At 44.8% G+C, this 26,469-nt stretch overlaps 2 protein-coding genes across 5 annotated transcripts in view; both read right to left on the minus strand.

The window, feature by feature from the left end:
- The window catches only part of Ctnnal1 (catenin alpha like 1), a 49,194-nt gene extending 37,852 nt beyond the window's left edge, over positions 1–11,342 (minus strand). Inside the window, exon 1 of one of the 2 annotated variants that reach the window (XM_041657519.1) lies at positions 11,060–11,342. In XM_041657519.1, the coding sequence (XP_041513453.1) occupies positions 11,060–11,218 (159 nt within the window). In that variant the 5' untranslated portion in view covers positions 11,219–11,342. The remainder of the gene's footprint in view (positions 1–11,059) is intronic. The other variant, XM_041657517.1, reaches the window with a different exon arrangement.
- A 1,938-nt stretch (positions 11,343–13,280) lies between these two features.
- The window catches only part of Tmem245 (transmembrane protein 245), a 76,381-nt gene continuing 63,192 nt past the window's right edge, over positions 13,281–26,469 (minus strand). For all 3 annotated transcript variants that reach the window (XM_041657066.1, XM_041657067.1, XM_041657065.1), the window contains 2 exons: positions 23,334–23,528; positions 13,281–17,998 (listed from right to left, as the gene is read on the minus strand). In XM_041657066.1, the coding sequence (XP_041513000.1) occupies positions 17,953–17,998; positions 23,334–23,528 (241 nt within the window). In that variant the 3' untranslated portion in view covers positions 13,281–17,952. The remainder of the gene's footprint in view (positions 17,999–23,333; positions 23,529–26,469) is intronic.

Genomic DNA, 26,469 nt, shown 5'->3' on the forward strand with positions numbered 1-26,469 from the left:
GGCTTCATGTGTTACTAATACTGCCATGGGATTAAGCTCCAGTAGAAGGATTTTGAGAGGAAACCAACATTCAAACCACAAACAGAAGTGCAGGCAAAGGCTTATAAAAAAAAAAAAAAGGTGGGAAGGTGGGAAAGTGACTAAGGAGACATCTTGGTAGGTAAAGTGTGTGAGGACCTGAGTGTGGATCCTCCTCAGAACCACGCAAAGCCAGGTGCAGTAGCCCAGCAGTGGTGGTGCACACCTTTAATCCCAGCAATCAGTAGGCAGGTAGAGATAGTCAGATCTCTGTGACCAGCTTGGTCTACCAAGTGAGTTCCAGGACAGGCTCCAAAGCTATAGAGAAACCCTGACTCAAAAGAGCCAAAAAGTCAGGTGCAACAATAAGGACGCCTGCACTCTAGGACTGCTGTGGGAGATGGGAAACCGAGACATAGAATCTATGGAAGATTCTGGAAGGTCAGCTAGCCTGCCCATACCTAGGCAAACAATAAGAGACCCTGTCCCATGAGAGGTGAAAACACATCCAAGCTTATTCTTTGACTTCCACACACACTGTGGCACATGCATGTACACATTCACACACATACACACAATGGCATGACATATACACACACACACACCCCACATAGTTTTTTGATTTTTGTTTTTTTTTTTAAGGCTTTCTTTAAAAACAAAAAACAAAAAACAAAATTCACTAGAAACTAAAGAGAAAAGATCCTTATTAGGTAGTAGCAGAAAAAAAAAACCCTTAATAACAGGGAAAGTAGAAAGTATCCCTCAAGAATTAGGTGGTCTAGCTAAGGTGATTGAAGGGGTTTGAAGGAGCTAATGGCTGCAGTAAAATATAAGAGAACAGAGAGAAGTTAAATAAAACACAGCCAAACAAGATCAAGCCAGAGCTTGCTGCTTTTGAAAATTCTTAGCTAGATGGCACACCGTGATAAACTTACAAGTCGCTTACAGGCAAAAGTGCAATCTAAAGCACAGTCAAGAAGGCCAAATGTAAAGGGAGCGACTGTCAAATCTCAGCCTAGGCAGTCACTGGTCTCCAGCTGTCCCAGGAGCAACGACAGAGAAGAGCTGACTCTGCACAGCTCATGGGGTGACTTCGGTCTAATACAGTGCAGTATGACTCAAAGGGCAACAAACAAAATTAATTACCAAACTGTAGAACTTTTTAAAAAAATCAACATTAAATGAAGGATTTCCTACTCGCAAGCTTCCTCAGGCTGAGAAAACTAGCTGCAGAAAAGGACTGCCTTTCGTGGAAAGGGCCGGCCAACTGGGAAGGCAATGCCGAGACATGAACACAATTCCCAGGACTTGAGTTTTAGTTAAGGAACTGCCAACCCGGGTCCAGGTCCATTTCAGGAAACTCTAACCAATGATTCTTTCTTTTCCTGCTGTTTAGCATAAGCCTACAAGTATCCTGTGCGTCCTCTCTTGCCTACAGCTAGGAAGTTACACTTAGGAAAAGGCTGTCTTGAAAAAGCTCATCTGGACCAGATTCCTTGCCAATCTTCTGGGTTCAAGCTGATGCTTTCAGGAGAGGTTGTCTGCAGGTAGAAGGAAGTAAATGATTTACCACGGAGGTTAGAGAACTAAGTTCTTTGCTATTGCTACCTCTAAGAAGAAAAGTCTCCACCCCCTTCCCTCGAGGGCAAGCTGATTTAGTTTCTCCTAGCAGAATGAAGTAGAGGTAGAGCGCTGGCATGCACTAAGCCCTGCGTTCAATTCCCAGCACCACACACCAGTGCTGTGATGAACAAGCCTGTAAGCCCAGCACTCTAGGGTTGGAAGCAGGGGGATAGCTTCGACCTCAGCCAGTAGAATAAAGCAGCAGTGACAGTGTGCTGCTTTCAAAGGTAAAGACTGAAGTCACTATGGTTTCCACCTCCTACTCCCTAATGCCAGTAGAGAGGTGAAGATCCTTGACCAGCTCCCTGGGAAGGCTCCTGTGAGGAAGCCTCAGGCTTCTTGCCAATAGCTACCGAGATTCTCTGAGCTGTGCTTCCGGACAGCCCAGAGCCACAGAGCCGCCCAAGTAAGTGACTCTGAAATTCCTGACTTATCTTATAATCCATTAAGTTTGGGGGTGTTATGTTATGCAGAAGTAGACATAATTTCAAATGTGTGTTTTGAAGTTAATTCTCACAGTCACAGGAAAGGATAACAAGCTAACTGCTTCGGACTTCTTCATTTATTTATGCATTTTGGGTGGTAGATGAGTGAACGGAATATATTTGATAGTGAATTATAAAAGCCACCATGATACTCCACAGCTTCAGAATGACTATTCCAACTGTAGAGAAGTTCACTGAGATATATAGAGTTTAGGTATGATTAATTTTGCTTCTTGCTTTTTTTTTTTTTTTGCAAGTTTTTTCCTTTCTTCTTTTCGTTTGTTTTCTTGTTTGTCTCTCCATGTAGCGCTGGCTGGTCTCAGAGATTCACCTGCCTCTGTCTCCCAAATGCTAGGATTAAAGGTGTGTGTCATCATGCCTTTTTAATACATTTAAAAAATAAAGAAGCCCTACCTACAGATAGATGTCCAGTCATTCTTGCTCATTTCTTGATCTCAAAGGGACTGAATCTTTTCTTCGGCATAAGTGTTACCTAGGAGCCCATTAGGTAGGCACATCCACGACGAATCACGAGAGAGAATTGTGAGGATGATTGGCTACGGTGCTGCAAAGCAGGATGGTAAATATGCAAACGCCAGTGTGGCAGTGGGCTAGTGTACACCTTGGTCCCAGCGCTGGCTTAACGCAGGTCTGTGAGACTGCCTTGAAAGGACGGAGCACAGACACGAAATCCACCTGTACCACTTTAGTCTCCAACCCTGGCAGACGCTGGAAAAGTCTCAGAACCAGACATAGAACAGAGACCCTGACCACTATTCCAGCTATCACACAAGAGTGGAAAGAATGGTTGTGATGGACACCGTTCACACGGTGAGATCCTGACACCCAACTATTAGAAAGGGACTTGGCTATGAATTTGGAGCTCCCATGAATAGGATTTAGTGCCTTAGAAAAGGGAAAGTGAAGGGCCCAGCCCCTTTACATCACCCACCAGAACAGAAGACACCAGTCTAGTCTAGGAAGCTGGTAGTCTCCCCGACACTGAATATTGACTACCTTGATGTTAGACCACTTAGCTGCCACACTGCCAAAATAAATGCCCGTTGTTAGAGATGTCTGTGGTTCTATTGTCCATTTGTGGGACTGAGGTTTGAAGACGGAACCCCACACGCTGGGCTCTAGCTTAGTACTGCCTCTACAGCAACCCAGAGTAAGACACTGTGCTCGTCAAATTCTGTATTTGCATAATGCTCAAATTTTCCAGTTATTGTGAACAGCCCCTACAGCTGGGCTAAAGCGCTAACGATTGTTCAGTTCCCAGACAAGCTTTTTGCTCCCACAGCAAACATCCTCCCCGGTGCACTATTAGGTGAGGCTGTCCTTCCTCTTACTGGAAGCCTTCTGGAAAATGCTTTATTAGACGATCTACTCATAGCCTAACATTTTCAAACATTTAAGACAATAGCTTCAGGGCCGGAGCAATGCATGGCCGAGTGGTTGGAGCACTTGCGGCTCTTCCAGGGAGGGCACCTGAGTTCAGTTCCCAGCACCCATGCCAAGCAGTTCACAGCCATCTATAACTCCAGCTCTACAGGAGCCCTGCCTCTAGCCTCCTTGGACATTGCACATACCCACAAGCAGACACACACACCTACAGGTAATTAAAAATAATGAAAATGAACTTTAAGCTGGGCAGTGGTGGTGCACACCTTTAATCCCAGCACTCGGGAGGCAGAGACAGGCGGATCTCTGTGAGTTCGAGACCAGCCTGGTCTACAAGAGCAAGTTCCAAGACAGGCTCTAAAGCCACAGAAAAACCCTGTCTCGAAAAACAAAACAAAACAAAAAAAAAAAGAACTTTAATAAAAGAGAAAGCACATGTGCTGATTATGCCCAAAACAAGAAAGGGGGCAAATGCAGAAAAAATTCAAATAGTAACTTACAATCCTGAGAACATTTTTATTGAATTATTCCAATCCTGTTTTGTATGTGCTTAATATACTTTTACAAAATTGAGATTGCGTGTTAATTTCCTTATGCGAAAGATTAAGGCTAGCAAAGATTTACACAGCACAAGCATACTAGTATGTATATTTTGCAGATATAAATTAATTTAATGCTTACATCTCTAGCTTCTATTAGGTATCGGCCTATTTATACCTTCAATACGCAGATAAAAAAAAACCTTAAGTTGGAAGAGGTTAAGAAAATACCCAGGGTCGCAGAGCCAAAGGCTGCCTGAACTCTTAGTCACTACACCTCTCTTTCCTGCTCAGATTATACTGAGAATGGAGGGGAAGCAGTGAGAGAGCATCCAAAGCCACAATATGCCACATCAAAAGCCAGCCATTGTGCTTAAAAACTAGGTAGAATAGTAGAGTGACCACTTGTAGTTGCCTTGACAGACATGTCTACAGGATGTTCTAGAAAATGCCTGAATGAGCCAGAGGGCAAAGAAGGCACTCTGTAGAGGAAGAAGATTGATTTGCTACAGTGGAAAACTCCATGACGGAAGGAAGCAAGAACAAGGGCTTACTTGAGACCACCGGCCTACGGTGCCACAAGGGCAAACAAGTGCACCCCATCAGTTAAGAACATGGACTCCACCCACGCTGCCTGGGTTGGAGTTCTGGTCCAGATGGAGTTCTTATCAGCCTGTCTGTAACAACTCTCATCTGTAAGAACTGGGCAATAATCTGCTCAGGCTACCCTGGGAAATACATGAGTAAATGTAAGCAATCACACTTAGAATAGTGTCATTTACATAAAGAAAAAAAGAAAAGAAAGAATAGTGTCATTTCTGTTCTGCTCCCGGGTTCCATGATGTTCTGAATTTTTAGGACATCTATATTCAGCTGACAGGGGCTTTCTTTACCCGATTCGTGGGGAGGCAAGAAAGCAAGTAAAACAGGAAGCTGGGAGAAAGGAAGAATGAAGTTCAGTTCTCTAGGACCTGAAGAATAATTTAAAAGCCAGCCTGAGGTGGAGAAGTTCCTATCTGGATTTTGCTCATCAGTACATCAGTAAACTCTCAATAGCTAATTTGCTGTCCTAAACAGAAGTGAACACCCTACTCAAGATCAGACTCTTTGAAGAAGGCACGGTCAGGTACTTTCACTTGCCCACAGCCTCTTTTATCATTTGAATTTTCCTTTATCTTTACCCTCAAAACCACGCTTCCACCCATTGCCTCAATCAGCAAGGAGAAGAGAAAATCACCACCCTCTTCTTCCACAAGCCATTACGAGACAAAAGACTCTGAAACACTCCCAAGGCAAAGGAGGAGGTGGAAAGAAGGAAGTGAAGCGACCTTAGCCCCCTAAAAGGGTCCTGACAGGAAGGCAGGAGGAAAGCACACACAGGGAAAGGCCAAGGGCAGAAGAATGACATTCCACACCAGGGTGGAGGCACCCTTCTTCCCTCCCTCGGATAAAATCACTGTAGGAGTGGCAGCAGCTACAGAAGAACGAAGTGACTATTAAAAGGGGTGGGAGTAACTCTACAGAAAACACGCCTGGTACTTAGCCTGGAGCTTTAAAAAAAAAGTTTAGATAATAAAATCTGACACGTCAAAACCCACTGTGGTGGTTCCCACCTATACTCCTAACACTTGGGAGTTGAGTTTGAGTCCAGCCTGTTTTGAAATGCTAAGAGTTGGGGATGGGGATGTAGCTCAGTGGTACAGTGGTTGCCTGGTTTTCATAAGACCATGGGTTTGATACACAACAGGGAAAAGGAGAAGAGGGCAGAATCGCAGAGCTGGCTCAGTCCTTTTACTCATAGACTCTCGCTGGCTGAACGCTGCAAAATATACTTAAACATGCTTAATAGAGATTTTGGTAGTTCTTAGTTTGGAATCTTCAGAAGTAAAAATATTATCCAGACTTGTATTCTACTTCATGAATTTACACGGGATTTCTCTGCAAGGAGTTGAATTGCTAGGCTATTAATAGTATCAACCTTTTTCTTAGACAGGGTCTCATTATGTTACCCAGGATGGCCTGTAACTTAATAATTCTCCCGCCTCAGTCCCACGTGGATGAGGATTACAGCCATCGACCATTATGCCCATCCTCTAACTTCAATTTTCCTTATTCTGAGACAGGGTCTCACTATGTAGCCATGGGTGGCATGAAACTTGCTAAGCAGACCAAACTCACCTCCAAGTCAAAGAGACCCATCTGCCTCCAATTCCCAAATGCTGGCACTAAAAGCGTACGCCACCGCCACATCTGGACTTAGAAGAGTAAGTCTACACATTTTGCTTTGCTTGCTTTGCTATTCTTGGTTCTTTGGTCTTTCATATAAATTTTTAGAATTACTTTAGTCAAATCCTACCCCAAAATCTGTTGGAATTATCATTGGAATTTCATTAAATTTACAAATCTCTAGGAAAAGCCAAGAGCTGTATCTTTAGTATTCTCTTGGTCTAGGCATGAACTCAGTACTTCCCTCAGTCACTTAGATCGACTCTTTCAACAAAATTTTCTCCATAGTCTAATATCTCTCTTTGCTACAATATACATGCAGACGTTTCTAGTAACCTTCATATTTACAGTCTTACTATAATTTTTAAATCGCCTTTTTCTGTTTATCAATGCAGAGAAATGCAACTGACTTTAGCACTTTGTATCCTATGAACTTGCTATTTCTAGCATGAGTATTCTATATTGGTAATCATAACACAATGGGATTTCTCAGGGTTGTGTGTGTGTGTGTGTGTGTTTTTCTATCTCTGTACTTTGTTTCTTCTCCTGGTCTTACAGAAGGGCAGAATTTCTAGTTTGAATAGCATCTATGATAGCAGGAACCACTTCTTGCTTGTCTTTAAAAGAAATGTATCTTTAACTTTGACTGTTGCTATAAAGTTTCCTGTAGATACCCATATCAGCTAACAAAGACTTTCACTGTGTGTGTGTGTGTGTGTGTGTGTGTGTGTGTGTGTGGTGTATGTGGTGTGTGTGTATGGATCTATGCACTGGTACTGGTGTCTGTGCATTCCTGGGGCTAGGCCAGAGATCAACAGCAGATGTCTTCCTCAATTATTCTTTAAGAGAATCTCTCAATGACCCTGAAGCTCATGGGCTAGCTTCTCAGCATCCATCTAACTCCACACCCCTGCCAGCTTTTAGCTGGATGCTGGCGATCCAAATTCACGTCCTCAAGCTTGCACTGCAAGCATTTTACCCAAAAAGCCATTTCCCCAATCCTTCAGCACCATTTTTCCCCCAGGGCCGAGGACCTAACCCAGGACCTCTTACATGTTAGACAAGCAGACTTACTATTGATCTACATCCCCAGCAAGGAAAGCATTTCCTGCTACCAGTTTACAGAATCATGTTGTCATTAGCAGAAGCTGAATGGGCAGCGAAGGTTCTTTCTATCTTTATTGCTGTGAAAATTCTTCATTTCTAGGCTGCGAAGAGAGAATTCCTATTTTCTGATGCTGACAAAACCTTCCTTTCCTAGAAGAGTCCTAAAAGTCAAGACTTTCACTGGGGGAGTCAGCAGTGAATTAACATCAAAACAAAAGCCAGCGACTTCACACTGCACAACGACTTCACCCTGCACAGCGACTTCACCCTGCACAGCGACTTCACCCTGCACAGCGACTTCACACTGCCCAGCGACTTCACCCTGCACAGCGACTTCACCCTGCACAGCGACTTCACCCTGCCCAGCGACTTCACACTGCCCAGTGACTTCACACTGCCCAGCGACTTCACCCTGCACAGCGACTTCACCCTGCACAGCGACTTCACCCTGCACAGCGACTTCACCCTGCACAGCGACTTCACACTGCACAGCGACTTCACACTGCACAGCGACTTCACCCTGCAACAGCGACTTCACACTGTACAGCGACTTCACACTGCACAGCGACTTCACACTGCACAGCGACTTCACCCTGCAACAGCAACTTCACCCTGCACAGCGACTTCACTCTGCACAGCGACTTCACACTGCACAGCGACTTCACCCTGCAACAGCGACTTCACCCTGCACAGCGACTTCACACTGCACAGCGACTTCACCCTGTAACAGCGACTTCACCCTGCACAGCGATTTCACCCTGCACAGCGACTTCACCCTGCACAGCGACTTCACACTGCACAGCGACTTCATACAGCACAGCGACTTCACCCTGCACAGCGACTTCACACTGCACAGCGACTTCACACAGCACAGCGACTTCACACTGTACAGCGACTTCACCCTGCCCAGCGACTTCACCCTGCACAGCGACTTCACCCTGCAACAGCGACTTCACCCTGCACAGCGACTTCACACTGCACAGCGACTTCACACTGCACAGCGATTTCACCCTGCACAGCGACTTCACCCTGCACAGTGACTTCACACTGCACAGCGACTTCACACAGCACAGCGACTTCACCCTGCACAGCGACTTCACCCTGCACAGCGACTTCACCCTGCACAGCGACTTCACCCTGCACAGCGACTTCACACAGCACAGTGACTGGTCTTCCTTGTTTACCTCAAGCCCTGTCTCCTACACAGTGTCATCCTTGATTCAAACTAAGCTCGCAGAACATATATTATTGATAATGCTCACTTGATCCCTGGCGTGTGCTCGCTATTCTATACACACCCTACCTTCCAACTAAAACATAAGCCCTTCAAAGAGCAGCAGCTACGAAGTATGCAAGAAATCCTTGCTTAACGTACTTAAAATATCTTGGGGGAGATGTGGAAATGAGTTGGATAATCGTGTTGTATCTTTAGAAGAGAAACACTTGAGCACTGGAGTTTTCTAGAGAGCTCACCATCACCCCACCACACACAGAGTCTTATAACATTCAGGCTGGCCCCAAACTCCTAATTCTCCTGCCTCCCCTTTCTGAGTGCTGGGATTACAGGCATGAATCACCAACGTTTATGTGATAACTGGGAATCAACCAAGGGCCAGCTCTCAAACTGAGCTAAGTCTCCAGTTCTAATACCTTAAACGCCCTGAAACTTTAAAAATCAGTCTAAATTATCTGTACTTCCCTGACTTGTTAATCAAGCATCCTAAGCAAGATTTATGCATCTCCTAAACTTTGGGGAACTTAACTTTGTCTGGTTGAGGACAGTCAACCACTAAGCCTGTCAGTTGTGGAACTGTGTCAGAGACACCACTAGTGTACAGAACCTCAGCTGTGATTCTGATATCAAGCGGGGAGGGGTGTTTTCCCTCTAGCTAATTTTTAGCAGCAAGTAACACTTTCCCTCTTCTACTCTCTATACTCCATGATCCCCCCCCCCAAAAAAAATAAAGCTCTGTAGTACTGGTCTGTTTCTAGCAATGATACGATACAAAGTTACTGTTTTTCCAGACTGCAACTCTCTGCCTAGTTTTTCTACTGTGGAACTTTTTCTTTGTAACTAGTCTGCACTGACCTCATCGCCCTGTCTAAACTCTAGAAAAGACCCAGGAGTAGCTAAAGGCTGGCTTCTGGAGTCGAGCTGCCTGGAATCAGACCCCAGTTTGTCACTTAAGAGTTGAAACCCCTAATAACAGGTAAACTGATCTAACTAACCCTCAATTTCTTCATCTGCCTCATGAGAATATACATAAATCTCACCTAATGCAGGGGCAAGAACTGCGCTTAGAGCACTGCCTGCTATGGCTAAAACACTATCAGTTTCAAGTCCATCACTCTCTCTCTCCCCTGTAAAACCGCTTCGACATTTCTCTCCACTTATGGATTGTGGTTGTTCTGCTGACAGGGGTGCGGGGGAGTTCTCCAGGGTGGAAGGAGGTGTAGACACTAGAAAAAAACTACAGCCTTCTTTCCATGGATCAGGAAGAGGTCAAGAAGCAGGGAGTGCCCCGTGTAGTCACCACTGTTACACTAACGACAGGATGCAGGGCGGGGGGGGGGGGGGGGGGTGAGATGGGGATATTTACTTAATTAGCATTAGAAGAACCAAGGGAATAACAACAATTTTCAAATATTTTCAGGGCAGGGCTGGAACAGAGGCAACACCTAAAACATCTCTGTATGGACTAGCGATAACCTCCTCTTCACTAAAAGTGCTTATGTAAGGCATTGGTGGCCAGGTGTTGAGGGTGTCGTAAGAAAAAAAATTTTTTTTTATTTAGAGTCAGATAATTTAAGATTCTTTCTACCTCTAAACTCTTGGTAATCCTGGCATGAGTCACCAAGATGTTACAGCTTAGTATGAGTCACACATCGCCAACGCGCCGCCAAAGACAAAATTCTTCACTTGGTGCTTGGCACAGTACCCCAGCAGTAGGTGAGGAATTCTAGCCCTCGGGTTATATATACCTCAGCTCAGAGAAGCAAAACTTTTCTAATTAAGCACATCGCTTAGCTGATTCTAGACTTCTTTTATAACCCACAAATACAATAATGCATTAATCCTAACCGAGACCTGGCAAAAAAGCTGTGCATCGGGATTAAGCCTCAAGCACTACTTCCCATCACTCTGCAGAGTACAGGCAGGCTGAGGTGGGCAGGCAAGTAAGTGACAGGGAGGGACAGGACAGGTGGCCAGGGTGGGTGGGAGTTGGGCGAGGCCACACACGACCAAAGGAACTGGACAAAGGCCTTGGAGAACACGCCGGAGTGGGAGGCAAACTGGAGAGCCCTAGTCTGGATGCGGACAGCGGCGGCGGCGGACTGCGCAGCTGCTGCCGCCGCGGCTCTGAGAGGCAGGGGACCCCGCAGGGGTCCTATCATTCCGCGGCTGGGCCTCACACGGCAGAAACCGCAGCGCCAGGCGAGTCCGGCCGCTTAGGCCGGACAACGCACCTGCTGGGCTCAGACACCTCACTGCGCGCCCAGGAGTAGCTGCCCCGCCCCGGGCCCCCACGCGAGTCCCGCCGCCGCCGCGCTCGCGGAATGCGGGACAGCGCCGCCTCCCGCCCCGCCATGCCGGGCCGGGGAAGAGCTGCAGCCGCCATCGCGGGCCGCGCACACGGGGACTAGGGGCTGCAGTACCTGAGAAACCAGGGGCAGCAGCGTCTGCTCCACCGAGCGCGTTCTGATCTCCAGTCCCGAGTCGAAGGCGAAGCCAGACGCGTTGCAGGAGTGGACAGCTCCCGCACCGCCACCGCCGCCGCCGCCGCCGCCGCCGCCGGGAACCGGAGAAGCAGCCATAGCCCTCCACCGGTCGGACCGCCCGCTCTCCGCACTAGTGCGGGCCCGCCAACCAGCCCGCCGGTCGCCCGCCGCCTCGCTGGCCCCACCCCTAGCCTTGTGCCATCACCTCGGCCCCGCCTCCACGCGACCCCAGGCCCGATAGCCACGCCCCTAGGCGGTACCACCGACTCGGCCCCGCCTCAAGACCACCCCACCCTAGTTAATCCCGCCCTCAGTCCTGCCCCCCTAGGCCACGCCCACCTACCCGTAGTCTGGAGCGAGCCCTTGGAGTTCATCAGCCACGCCTCTAGGGCGGCACGCCTCCTCCTAGCTCCACCCCAAACCCTGGGAGCCCCACCCACCCACTGCTATTGACCCACCCCTCGGGCTCCGCTCTCTGCAGCCCGCCCCGTAGGCCCCAGCAGTGCCTCTTTCCTCAGGGGTGTGTGCCAAAATGTATTTTACCCAAAGCAAGAAACAAGACACCTGAGGGCCTCCCCATGTTCACAGGGCTTCTTATCAGAAGACAACTGTCCTCAGCAAAGCTGCCCGCCAAATCCATTTGCTTTAAAAGTCAAAAAATCATACATATTTCTGTAAGTTTTGATGGGGTTGAAAATAGTAGGGAATCTCTGCCCTGAGGTGGCAATTATACTTGTAATTATCTTTTCATGGCTTTCCAGGAAGGTCCACCCCATTTCCCCTTCACTCCTATTTTCTTTTCCTTTTCTTTCTTTCTTTCTTCTTCTTTTTTTTTTTTTTTTTTTTTTTTTTTTTTTTTTTTTTTTTTTTTTGAGACAGGGTTTCTCCATAGCTTTTGGTTCCTGTCCTGGAACTAGCTCTTGTAGACCAGGCTGGCCTCGAACTCACAGAGATCCACCTGCCTCTGCCTCCCGAGTGCTGGGATTAAAGGCATGCGCCACCACCACCCGGCTTCACTCCTATTTTCTGATTATATATCTCTTACACGGAGTTGAAACATTTGATAATACATTCACAGAAGTATCCTGCTACTCAGCAAGAAGGTAGTGGATCTTGCAGGCAGTATCTTTAGAATTCACCTTCAAGAGAATTAAGAAGTTGTATGCACTGATAAATACTGTTTAAAACTACTTTTTACAATTATTTTTAATATTAGCCAAGTACTAGCAGTGTGTTAACGGCTCCTTAAAACATCGTGTCTATTTCTGACTGAAGTCACTTAAGGCTAAGAATCCATTCTCTCAGCCCAACCATGAGTTCATACACAACTCCTGTGATGAGAGGGATCGCCAGCACTTTTCCTCCGGTTTCCAGGAGCGAAGCCAAGGAAGGATTTCAGAAGTCTGCACCTTAGGGAGGATTCTAGACTCAAGCAACTGACTGAGAAGCACAAGAAAATATTTTTTGAAGGACCATAGCGGCTAACGATCACCTACCGAAGCAAGTTAGACTGATGGGCTCAACTTCCAGTATTTAAAGTAAAGTTGCAGGGCTCAGCTTTATCTGCCAAAGCAGCGTGAGCATCTGGTAATGGAGATAGCAAAACTTAAAAAGAAGAGCTCCTGCTGGGTGGTGGTGGCTGCAGTGCGCCTTTAATCCCAGCACTTGGGAGATAGAGGCAGGAGGATCTCTGTGAGTTCAAGACCAGCCAGGTCTACAAAGAAAGTTCCAGGACAGCCAGGACCGTTACACAGAGAAATCCTGGGGGGCGGGGAGGAGTTTAAAAAAGAAGTGTTCCTAAATTCAACTCATCTTCCAATTCTGCCAAATATGGGTGTTAGGAATCCAACTTGGGTCCTCTGGAAGAGCCAACTCTCCAGGCGCCTTTAACTTCAACCACCATCCTCCCACTTTTTACAAGTCTGCCTCTCTCCAGTGCACTGAGGACTTCTGCCTCAGCTATGGACCCTTTGGCCACTTTAAGGTGCAAACGTACGCTCCCCAGACAGTTTCCCTTATGTAAGATGACCAAACTGCAACAAAAATACCGGCGCCAGTATGAATCCTGGTGCCAAAGGTAGGATACACAGGGAAAGTTTGGATAAAGATCAAATTTATAAAAACAAACAAACAAAAAAAAGAGGCTGTTTATCACCTGTTTCATCCAACATTTGTGACTTTATTTCAAAATATAAATGTTTTACATTTTACAAAGATATTACATCAGTAACTTGTGGAAGCAAATTAAAGCTAAGAAACAGCATTTGTGTAATAAAGGATATTTACTGCTGCATTTGAATGCTATTTTTCCTGTCAAACCATTTCTCTCCTTCACCTGAGAATGCAGCGGCGATACATTGTCAGAGTTAAATAATTACAAGGATATGTTTAATCTTAGTTTCACAATCAAACAGTATTTGAATACAATCCAGGTACCTGAACAAGTAACACTGTAAGGACAAAGAAGGGTTTTCTCTAGGACAGCTACAGCAAGAGTTACTTCTGGGCCACTCCAATAACCAAAGCATTTATATTTCACAATAAGCCAAACCACGGTTGGGTCTGTTTCCATACCTTCACTGTATAAATAAAGCTAGAAGGAAAGACCAGTAGGAAGAACTTTGGACTTGGAGTCAGAGACTCTATAACCAAATCCTGACTCCATCCTTTTGTGATCTAAACTTAGGAGAGAGGAAGGGAAGAGAAGGGGTCAACAACAAACTTCTCTAGAGTTTCCAGTGCCTCATCTGTACAATGACTGTAATACTGTCTGTCTCACTGGGCTGAACCTAAAGGTGCCGGAAAATTATAAAGTGCCATACAAAAGCATTGCTAAGATGCAGCAACAGTATCACCAGTGTATCTGCACACTGAATGATTCTTGGAGAACTTGGCTACTGATTTTGTGGGCCACAGGTGGGAAAGAACATCCTCCCTGCTAGTACAGCTCTGGGCAGCAGACGGCTAGGACTTGTGGCCTTCCCCTAGTACTGCGGTAACATAGGGACTGCCAGTATTCTCACTAGCAGCCGTCTTTTACAAGACCTGTAAACTTGATCAAAGGAACCCTGGTCTTTTGAGATGCTCAGAGGAAGGTGGAGGACAGGGACATGACATACAGTGACACAGTCTGTCCCTCCTGAGTTCACAGTGTGTCATGGCATAACAGAAACTCAGACATCCCAGGGAAAGGAAATAACTTAGCATTCCTGAATTTTAATTGACCGTGGAATCTCCCCTCTCTCAGCAGTTTTTCTCTTACTATTCATTCTGTAAATGACTGCTATATAGAACTTCTTTTTTTGACAAAAGTGGTTGAGGAAAAGGGAAGAGAAGCAGAAGGTGAGCTGAGAGCAAGGGCATCTGCATTCCACTCTGAATTCTGCTGCTAACAGGCTCTGTGCCATAACTTACCCACAAATCTATTTCCTTCTCTAAAACGACCTCATCCTCTCATTACAACAGCCCATTCAAGCACCACACTTCTGCGACTGCTAAGAAGGATCCTCATCTACAATTCTCTTATGTGTTTTTAAGTTGTCAAGAAAGCTGCTTAGTGGCTTCAGATAGGTGTTTTTCCCAAACCTTACTGAGTTAATGAAATGAACACATTTAGTGGCAAAAATAGCAGACAAGAAACTGATAAAAATAAATAAATAAATAGAAAATAAATAGTAGTTGTTCTCTGCAGGAACTAGAATTTGGAAGTTTGTTGCCATAAGCAATTTTCACTGTGAAGAGGGCACTCAAAGTCATATTGTGATACACTTGGAAAGGCTGTGAGAGACCCTCAGAACATACTGGAAGGTCAGGACCTGAATATGGAAAGTCGTGAATGTATTCCTCACAAACTAGGTTAAGACCTCTAGATAGTCACCTACATGACTGTATTTTAGTCCAAGCCTGATTAGCCTTGTGTTCCCAGCATTTCTTGTCACACTTCTGAAACAGGCATCTAGCCAAAGTGGGAAGTAGAGGAATGCAGAAGTCCTGAAAAAGCTCGGTGAGTAGCCAAGGTTAGCCAGAGGAGCAGCTCTGCAAGTCCTTTCCCGCCTGTACACTGGTCCACACAGCTGCCATCCCAAGAGCCAGAGTCTGGACACAGGGTCTCCACACAGCACCTTTCCACAGTCAAGAGCCAACCCAGACTCATCTCAGAGCCCAAAGGTCAGCAGTCAGCTCTTGGGGAAGACGGGCTAGAAACTCACAGTTTTACTATCTAACACTGGCAGCTGAAGAAGCCCATAGATCACATCTGAAAATAAGACTGTGGGATCCAGGCAGGAGGTCTATCATATGCACTTTATGTTTCCAGCCCTGCACCTGCTCTCTCACAATCAGGAGCAGATGGGTGCACACAGCTTCTTAGCTCCCTGTGTACCCATTCAGTTTAAAACTGTCAGAGAATGGGAACTGGAAACTAACCCTTACTATATCTGTGGAATCCAAGATGCTATGACAGAGTTCTGTCCTCAGTTTCACTGAAGCTACTTTTGCTTCATGGATGCATTCTACAAGCACTCACACATAAATACACTGCATTCTATACACAAACAGACAGACACACACCCCCAAACACACACACAAATGCCTGGCACAGATACCCTCTCTGTTCCTAGGGGAACATCTTCCCAGATCAAATTCCCATGCAAACTCTTCAGGGCAGGTTAGAGACTTAAGCTAAAAACTCCCACCTGGTCATGCCACCTGCTCTCTATCTATTCTAGAAAAATTCTGTAAAACCTCTTCCCTGTGCGTGACACATGCCAGGGTGCTTTTCTAGTTCCAACCTCCTGAATTCACTGTAGCGATGGAGAGTTTGAGTGTCCTGATTAGGACGGTGTGCTGCTACGGGGACCTCTCCCCCTAAAATTCCAGTGCGGTCTTAAGCTGCTGCTACTAATCTAGGAAGCTCAGAAGTTCCCTCAAACAACTTCACACTTAGATTGTGAACTACCCTACCAACAGCTATAAATTAGCTCAAACCTAGGTTTTTGCAATTTTGCTCTTACATGGCTTAAAAGCACATTGGAGCAACATAATTTGTATATGCACACAAACAACTGTGTTTATTGCCTTCTATGAGTATGTGCTAATTATAGCTATAAACTTAACAGGTTATAGTAAACAAACAGAAACTTGGTTTCTTCAGCCATTTTAATACAAGAATTTCAGATTTAGAATGATGCATGATCTGTCTGGCATTGAAGGTGAGGACGGCTGTTTTCAGGACCTATCTCCCAGAACACCCTGTACAGTCCCTGGCACAGTGCCTAGACTTTACTAACACTCAAGAAACGTGTTAATGAGCAAATGACCAACTGACTAAAGAACAATAAATGATTTAGTGGCCAAATCTAACAGGTAATGGAATAATAGGTCATAAATATTGAAGGACTCATGATACAACCAGGAGACCTGCATGTGCTATGTTATCCATGGCCAAGTCAGGACACTATAGTATGTGGGGTGTATTACTTGTGACATAAATAAATTTATAAACTTAGATGTTTTAGAAAAAATAATTTTAGTCTTAAATGCTTTCAACAAAAATCTTCAGCACAAATCCCTTCTGCTCCCTATTCTCTCGGGGCACGGGCAGAGCTGGTGACTTAAGAGCTAGGAAGGGCACTGCATGAGGAGCTGGCTCTCCTGGCCATGTCATGAAACAGGACAAGCTTTCTTTCACTTGTAAGGAATGAAGGGCAACACCTGGCACAGGACTGGGAAACTGCTAAAGTCCTAAGAGATGCTTTGCGACAGAGTTTGCAGATGTGAAGCCGGGAGATGGGAGACCAAGTCTTATAACACTGGTGGCTCCGTACTGGCCACTGTCCAGTGTGACACTGTTGAATGCAAAGCTGAGGGAGCTGATGAAATGCATGTGAAGTTATATGCACAAGGGCTGCAAAAGGAAAGCACTATGCTGGTTCTGTCATATCTGAGATAGGTAGAAAGTTACAGTCCAACTCAGCAAGCATTCATCTAAAGTCACGTGTGCAAGGCACTGTGCTAAGTGACAGTCTGCTGCTAAGTAACTTACTGATAGAGTCCCAGGTCAAGAACTGGGGGCACACACAACAAACCAGAGGACCACTCCACCTGAGCATCTTTCCTTGTGAAACTGTTAGAAGAAGAAAGCTAACACACGGAGTCCATGGCATCGTTAGTATTCATTCACGGCAGCTCCAGATCCAATGTGGTCGGGAACGTTGTAGAAATTTGGCAATACTGAAAGGAGGGTAAAGAGGAGGAAGGGAGGAAGAGCCCCACTCTTACTGCTTCTCTTCTGGTCACAGCACACATACCCCAGCTTTACCCCGAAGACTCCTTTCTTCTCCAAGGAGGGGATGATGTTATTCTAAAAGAGTATCAGACGCATGTTCCCTGTTTACTAAGCCATACAAGAAAGTGAAAGCCTCATCACTGAAAAGGGGCTAAGCGCTCCTAACACAGGAGGAAAATTACAGTGAATATACCTTTAACAGCAGGTATTTCAGAATCCTTAGGGAGACTTTATAAATACGCATTGCAGTAGACAATCGAGAGGGCAGTTTCAAGCCTCGGTACCAGTGCATGAACTGAAACTTTTCAAGTCATCTTAGCATGAGCTGTGAGCGAACGAGCTTTCAACTCAAGCTGTGTTTAAAATGCAAAGCATCCTAGAGCAAGTCCACTCTCACTTGGTGTTCTGCGTGTAAGGCTGGGAGGCTTCTGCTTCTTTTCTGGGTGCCCCTGCCTGGCAGACACAGCTGACAGAAGAGGCCACACCTGGGAGCAGTCACCGTCAGGTGGAACTCCCCAAGAGAAGTCACTGCAGCAAAGCCCTGTCACTCTCCTGAAGATTTCAGATCTTCAGAGATGTCACGGAAAGTCCTAAAAAAGAAGACACAAGGGTCAGTTTTGGTTTGGAAAGGCGCAGGGACAGTAAAACCACAAAGAGAAAAATTAGAAGCAAGGAGGGAGGGCAAGCCCGGAACCAGCCACCATACAGCATTGCGTTATTTCATAACCTCTAACAGGGCAGAAGAGAGTCCAATCACTGATTTTAGTATTTTCACAAGATTGTTTCAAAATCTACTAGTGAGCCCGTATTCTTTACAAACAAAAGCCCAGTTTAGGGCTGAGTCCATTATCTTTTATCCAAAAGACTTCCCTAGACTTACGGAACCACATAAGGCTATGTGATTGAATTTTGGCTAACAGGATGGTCAGAGGAGTGTTATGCAACTTTGGGCAGTGGTTTGGCTCTTAGAGCTTCTAACTAGCTGGAAAATACACATGATGATATTAGAGAGATTAAGTTGCAGCCTGGATTAACTACTGAGTGACTAGCCTCCTGTTAGGAAGTAGAATCCCTGGAGCAGCACAGAACCCAAGCCCTGCTGCAGGCAGAGCTTCAGGCAGATGTGGGACGGCATTTTACCACCTTCTACTATTGCTGTCCTCCATCAGACAAGCTAAGCGAACACTGCCAGTGTCAGCTGGTATCTGGACTGGGTAGAAAGGTGTGCTGAACAAAGGTTTCTACTTTAGGACAGTGGTGGCTAAACAGTCCTTGATATGACTGACTGGCCTGAGTCACAACACAAAGCTGAGGTGCTTACAGACAGTCAAATGGGCAGGTCAGAGCTTATCAAGGGACACGAGCTCCAGTATCCACCTTAGAAAGCCACAGCCTTTTGATGGAGAGAGGCTTGGCTTGGCATTTGTTTAACACATTAGACCTGCAATGAATGCCCCTCTGGACTTCTTTTAAACAAGAAAAAAAAACCTTCCATCTTCTTTACATTGTTTTGAGATCAGCTGGTGATGGGTGAGAAGGTTTTATTATTGGCATTGTTCCTACTGAGGCAAACTTGCCTGAAGTGAGATATATATGGACAGTTTGTTAGCGGTCATCTAGAGAAACCATACTACTCCTTAACAGAACCACCAGGGAGGAAGACAAAAGACATTGGACCCTAAAACACTGGCGTTTTTCAAACTAAAACAAATTTGAGAGCTTTGAGTGCACGTATGTAGGTGCCTCATGTGCATGTCTGGTGTTCAGAAGAGAGCATCCAATTCCCTAGAACTAGGGTTCCAGATGGCTGTAGGTACCATACGGACCTAAAAAGAAGGTCCTCTACAAGAACAACAAATAGTCCTAAACTACTATGTCATCTCTCCAGGCCCTGAAGAGCAATTTCCAACTTACATTTAGTCTCTGACCATATAAACAGAGCATGTTATAGCACCGTTTCTTTCTAGATCACTTTCCTCAAAGTCAAGTAAAGTTAATTTTGTTTTTATAGCAAATCAGCCATCAGTTATCACGAAGCGCTCAACATTTTCATTAGAAACAGAACTAAAAGACAACACAGGCTTAAGTGTGCTGAGTCCAGGCAGCAGTGTGAACAAACCACGCACTGACAGACTGAACACTGCAACAAAAGTCTCCTTAAATACTTCTGTTATCATCTTTTTTTTTTTTTTTTTTTTGGTTTTTTGAGACAGGGTTTCTCTGTGGTTTTGGAGCCTGTCCTGGAACTAGCTCTTGTAGACCAGGCTGGTCTCGAACTCACAGAGATCCGCCTGCCTCTGCCTCCCGAGTGCTGGGATTTGTTATCATCTTTTAAAAGGGTCAAACAACAAAGATTTACATCCATCTATGTACTGACATTTAGCAATAGTGACACTGTCCATATTTCTGAGCACTGTATTTGGCAGATCCCCAGGCTCTATCCACTAGAGTCCTAACAATGCATGAGTGCATGGGGGTGGAAGTGCACTCCCCTCCGTTGCCAGAACCATTGCTGCAAATAGCGATTTATGTAACTATTTCTTAGAGTGTTGTCCAAGTTTGTGTTTTCAAATTTGAAGATAAACGAAGTCAGCTAAAAGCTTTCTCCAACAAATAGGGACTCAGGTAGTAATTTTGAAAACCGCCGAAAAATGTTTTTATAACTAATAATCTATAAGCATTTCTAAAATTCTATAGATTAATTTATCCTTTGACATCTTTAAAAGTTTTAAAGAAATCTGTAAGTTTGAATGAAACATAACTGATCATTTCTCTCATTTATGAATGAAAAGTCTGCCTGAAGGACAAAGATGTACAAACTAAGATTAACACTGTGGCTGACTGTGGTTAGCCTGGTGATTTACTATTCAATGCTGCCTCCTGGCCAAGAAAAGGAGGCGCTTCGCATGGTTCCTCTGTTCTGGGACACAGAGCATTTAGGGCAAACAAAGACAAAGACATTAGCTGAAACAGGTCAGCTTGCACGCTTGGAACTATGTGACCAAGGGCAACTTAACGTCTCTAAACTTCTTCATCTAAGCACCAGAAGAAGCACTGATGGGTTCAGAACAGAACATCTGCAGAGGCCTGGTATATGCCTTTAATCCCAGAACTCAGGAGTGGAGACAGGTGGATCTCAGTGAGTTCCAGCCAACTGGGGCTACATAGAGAGACCTTGCCTCAAAAAAAAAAAAAAAACAAAGTTTTTATCATGGGATTCAGCACACAGTAAGTTTCAATAAATGTTACAAGTGTCATGTGTGTTACTACTTAAACAGCCATTTAAAACTGCACACTACAGGAGCAGTGCATCCAACACTGAATGCCAGAACAAGCACCCATGAACAGCTGGGAGTTGGTGGGGAGAATCCAACAGGCAACCACTGGGACTCGGCCATTCCTGAAAAGCAGAAATTCCAGGCCAGTAGTAGAAGGAGCCTAAAACAACATGAATTCACCCAGCAAAATCCCCTATAAGGCTCAGAAGTAGGTAACATGAGCTAACTACAAGAGGGGAGGGTGGAGCTAAGCAATGAATCGCTGCTCATCTGCTAGGAAAGTCCAAGACAGCACCTTGCCCTCCATCGCCCCCACCGTCTGCCATACCAAGCATCTGTCCCTTCCTCCCCACTCCTTGGCAAAAATTAATTTCTTCTCTCTGGAGACAGGGAAGTTTTTGGACTAGGAACAACAGGCAGAGATGCAAGTGAGCTATGTACTGGCACAGGGTACCACGCCTACAGCAGATCTCTGCACCAGCAGTGCATCAGCCCTTCCCTGCTCCTGGCTGCAGCTGGGCTTGCTACTTCCAACCAGAGCTGATGATCTGTGAGGACTCAATCACCCCACAAAAGGGACCAAAAAAATCACAGCCATCAAGGGCTGCACAGGCAATGGACTTGTCACGGTATTAAGCATGCCCTTAATACCGCAGCGATAGCTTCAGTGTCTCACTTTTAACATGAGCCAAAACCCAAACACCTTCATTACCTAACACCATTTGCACAGGGAAAAGTCAAAGTTCTGTTTTTCACAGTAAGCACCGTCCACAAGCATGAAGGAAACAACGGTGGTTATCTATGGACCCCTGCATCGTCTTTCCCAGAACTCCCCACTTGATGACACAGCATCCGACTTCCAGGAGAAGAGAAACAGGACTCTTGTCTCTACCTTGGTTTCTTCTGTTTCACCTTAAAATAACTCTTGCTAGCCGGGCAGTGGTGGCACACGCCTTTAATCCCAGCACTCGGGAGGCAGAGGCAAGTGGATCTCTGTGAGTTCGAGGCCAGCCTGGTCTACAAGAGCTAGTTCCAGGACAGGAACCAAAAGCTACAGAGAAACCCTGTCTCGAAAATTCCAAAAATAAATAAATAAATAAATAAATAAACAAAATAACTCTTGCTTTATAGATTAAAAATAATTAGAAGACCCCCCAAAAAAATTAACAGCAAAACATTAACAACATCTGTGATTGTCCCTCTGGTGCTCTGAAGAAGCTACCCTTCACTAGGCAGACACCCGCTATAGCACCCACTATTAAATGAGAAAGCAAAGTGATGCGGTAGTACTTCAGTGGGGCTGGGAGCCACAGCGCGACTGCCTCTAGGAAAGCAAGGAGAGGGGAAGGGAGAGGAGAAGAAGACAGGAGAGGAAAAGGGTCGGGGAAGAAAAGGTCTAGTTCTAGTGTTGGCAGCCCCAGCTGATGAGTCCTTTGTCAGTCCCCTAGGTCTCTGTGTTCTACTCTTTTTGAGGAAACTGACTTTTCTTAGCCATCATTAAAAGGGTGCATTAAATGAGGGTGTAGTGACACACGCCTTTAACCCTAGCATTTGGAGGTTAGAGGCAGGTGGATCTCTGAATTCCAGGCCAGCCAGGGCTACACAGTGACATAGATCCTGTCTCCAAACAAACAAACAACAATAAAAAAAAAATCCAAAACAAAACTATTAGCTCCAATAGGCTTCTGAGGAACCATTGTGCTCGATTCAAGAGATATGAAATTTAAAACAAAAAGAACAGGACCACACTTTAAAAGGATTTTACACAGTAATATAAAAGTGTAAGTGGACTGTCAGAACCGACTTGTCAGTTGGAGTACTCAAATACACCAGAATATACAACAACACAGAAAGCTTGCTTTCCCACTGAAGACAAGCTGGAAAACATAACGAAATGTCTAGAAGTTTAAAATTTTTTATTCTCAAACTGTTGCTAGGCTGTATAGGCACAAACTTTACACACAAAGTCCATTTTGCAATCACTGTTTGATTCTAGAACAGTGTTACTATGCTGCCTGAGCTGCTGTCAGAGGGCTGAACTGATAATCCGCCCGCCTCTGCCTTCCAAACACTGAGGTCATAGGCATGAGCCAACGCACCTAGGTTATGTTCCAAGTTTTCAACACTAAATCTGATACACAGTAGACATTTCACTTCTAGGTATACAAGCAAGTGAAATATAATTCACAACCACCAGGATATGCACGCCAGCTAACTAACAGAATCCTGTCTTTTAACAGACATAAAATGACAGCTATCTAATGCCTTTCAATACCACACTGAAAAACGAGACTGCTGTATTCATACACCAGAATGCCAGAAAACAATGAAAAAGAATGAGTGAAAGAAAATACAATGATTGGTGAGTAATACAGGTAGAAACACTGGCCAAACAAGGCTCGCCTCAAGCACAGTACACAGTACACTTTAGACAGTGTTCAAAACCATTCTGAAGTGACTACAGTCAGACTATCAATAAGTCGAATATCTGATGTTGAGAATGCACTGGAAAACCTGAGGACTGATGAACTATGTTGCACGGCTAACGAGTGCTCTGATGAGTCTAGATGCAGGTCATCACTGAAAACAGAGACAGGGCAGTCTATGTCTATGTCTACCGTGGTTGCCACCACGCTGCTGAACTCACCTCTGAGTCTGAGCAGGCCAAGGTGTCTGATTTGGTGTGGGCACTGAATTCGTAGGACTCACTAGCATGGCACTGTAGATATTGGAAGCAACCACAAGTATGCAGAGAAGTATGGGCCCAATGATCGCTCCTTCCAGGCCCAGGTAGTACGCTCCGCCAGCCACCGCTAAGCCAGTCAGGTAAGGATGGCCTCCTCTGGAACAAAGAACACATGCTCATGCAACTTCTAACGCGCGCCATCTGTGGAGTAAGTCCCAAGTACTCTCCAATACAACATTAGTTCCCTGCTATTTCAGGCTTTATTACACTACTAGCTTTCTTCGGATTACGTCAATGCAGAATCAAGAACAGTATAATGATATTGAGAAACAAGGATTTTCTTCATATGTAGCAATGAGTGACATCTGCCTTTTCTTACAGGACTCGCTGTCATCAGGTAGTCTGTACATTCCACACGGCTCCCTGAAGATTTCTGCTGGCTGAAGACTGGTGACCTAAGATGCCCACTAGGTTACTTCAAGTACAACAGTGAGCATAATTCAGCATGCATTCAACTAACTATGGCGTCTTTAATAAAACATAATTATAGCTGTAAAAAATAGTAACATCAATATGCCTATTCTCAGTTTAGACCTTTGGCAACCTTCTAAAACACGGTTACCACAGGTGTAATAAAGGGCCACATAAGGAAGGCATCTGTCAACAAAGCCCAAGATTTTATTTCCCAGGAGTCATAACTGTCTGAAGCTTATCACGGCATCACTGGTACGATGGGATGGAGTGAGCCAGATATAGCAGCACAGTAGAGATAAGCCCTGACCACTGACGCAAGAGGGATGAAGAACTGGTCACGGTCTGTTTGTTTCGAGTTTTTAAATAACACAAATGAGTGGAACATTTTAATGAGGGTAAATAATTAAATACGTAGGAAGGATTTTGATAATATATTACAGTTTACAAACTCATACTGTGGTCAGCCAGCCTTCAGGAAACAAAAGCATGATGTTCATAATTTAGCTCTCTTCTTTCTTTCAAAAAGAGATTCATAGCAGTGGCCCACAAAGGTCAAGCAGACTTCCCCTAACCAATATGTTTGAAGAAAATTGTTATCGGACATTCTTAAGGCTTAGAGTGGGGGAAGGAAGATTTTTAAATAAAAGTTTAATTAAAAATATAATTTAGGGCTGGAGAGGTGGCTCAGCAGTTAAGAGCACTGATTGCTCTCCCAGAGGTCCCAGGTTCAATTCCCAACACCCACATGACAGTTCACAACTGTCTGCAACTCCAAGATCTGACACCCTCACACAGATATATATACAGGCAAAACACCAATGCACAAAAATAACAAATAAATTACTAAATACATATGTAATTTACACTAAACTTTTCATTTCCTAATAATACTGATCAAATATTTATGAGAAAATCACATACAAATCTTAAATTATAACTATAACCTTAATATAAAAAATTTACAACAAAGTTTAAATACATGGAACATAAGTATAAATCATATACTGTTTAGACCTCATTTTTGAAACCACAGTATTGGTTCTATGGTTGGCTGTTTTGAGGCAGGGTGTCATCCTGTTGCCCTAACTCACCTGCAGCTTGCAATGTAAAACAAATGGCTTTGAACTTTTGGTTACTTTCCTGCCTATGCCTCTCAAGTGCTGGGATTACAACTGGGCACCACTAAGCCAGGCTTTGTTTCTGTTGGGTTTGTTTTTGGTTTTTGTTTCAGAATTTTTACATTTGTGTGTGTGTGTGTGTGTGTGTGTGTGTGTGTGTGTGTTGTACGATGGCATGTGAGAAGAGGAACTTGGATTCCCTAGAACTGCAGATACAAACAGTTGTGAGCTGCCCAGTGTAGGTGCTGGGAACCAAAGTCCAGTCCCTTGGAAGAAGACTACACAGTCTTATCCATGGAGACAATTCTACAGCTCCAAGCTCTGTTTTTGATGCTGAGACAGGATCTTGGTATGTAGCTCAAGTGGGCCTGCAACTGACAATCGTCTTGATTCTGATTCCTGAACGCTAGGATCACAGATCCCGGCTGATACTTTTGCTTTTCCCTCTCAAGCTGTAGGCATATAAATCCCCCATGGGATGTAGGGTTAAGCCAGCCCCTTTAGAGGGCAGGTTTGCCTCGGGCGAACGCATAAGAATAAATCGGGCAAGCGGGAGCCGCTCGTCCCTTTTCTTTCCTACCTCCTGTGCTACCTCGGTTCTGTTTTATTTAATCATTAAATTTGTATATATTCTTTAATATTTGCCTGCGTTTATTCACGCCGATACAATGGAAAGGATTGGGAGTTTCCTATTTTGTTTCACTCTGGTTCAAAAGGGCTTCTACACTGCTCTACATTAATTTCCAACTTTAATTTATTTGAGAAGAAATAAGTCACCATACAACTTAATTTCAGAAAACTTAAAATAACTGAAGACAGCTGTTTCTAGAAGCTGAGGCCCTGTCCAGTTGGCTTTTAGGTTTTGTTCTTGAGACAGAGTGTCACTATGGAGCCCTGGATGACCTCAAACTGGCTGACTTCGAACTCACAGGATCATCCACCAGCCTCTGCATCTTTAAGAGCTGGTACTAAAGGTGCGCATCACCATGCTTCCTCCCCATCCCCACTCCACAGGCACTCAACCTCACTGGATCTTTTGTTTACTGACAGGATACCAAATGAGGCCAGATGTGAGTCCGAGCTGGAACTACAGAACTTATAAAGTTGAGACAGGAGGATTGTGAATTGGGAGGTCTATCTGAGCTACTCAGTGAGCTCCTTTCTCCAAACAATAATCATTATAAAAATGAAGATAATAAATATATTAGCTGTTTGGGTGGGTTTCACAGGCCATATTCTGAAATTTAAGTCAGAATGATGAAAATCCACTTGGTTGGGACGGAGACAATAATGAACAATGTGAAATCTGGACACATGTCTACGTGACAACCTGATTGAGGACGGGATGCAATCTCTATACAGAGACCAAAACACAGGATAGATCTTTATGGTATCAGCAAAGTTTGATGCGTTTGAAGCTGAAGCCGTGTCCATACAGACATAGATCTGAAGAGAGCACAGGCATTAGAACACGCTGTAACTCACATTAGGTTGGAATTTGCAGA

The sequence above is a fragment of the Microtus oregoni genome, unplaced genomic scaffold (assembly GCF_018167655.1).
Source record: "Microtus oregoni isolate MIOR12 unplaced genomic scaffold, Mior012 000008F_ref0000371, whole genome shotgun sequence".
Classification (NCBI taxonomy): Eukaryota; Metazoa; Chordata; class Mammalia; order Rodentia; family Cricetidae; genus Microtus; species Microtus oregoni.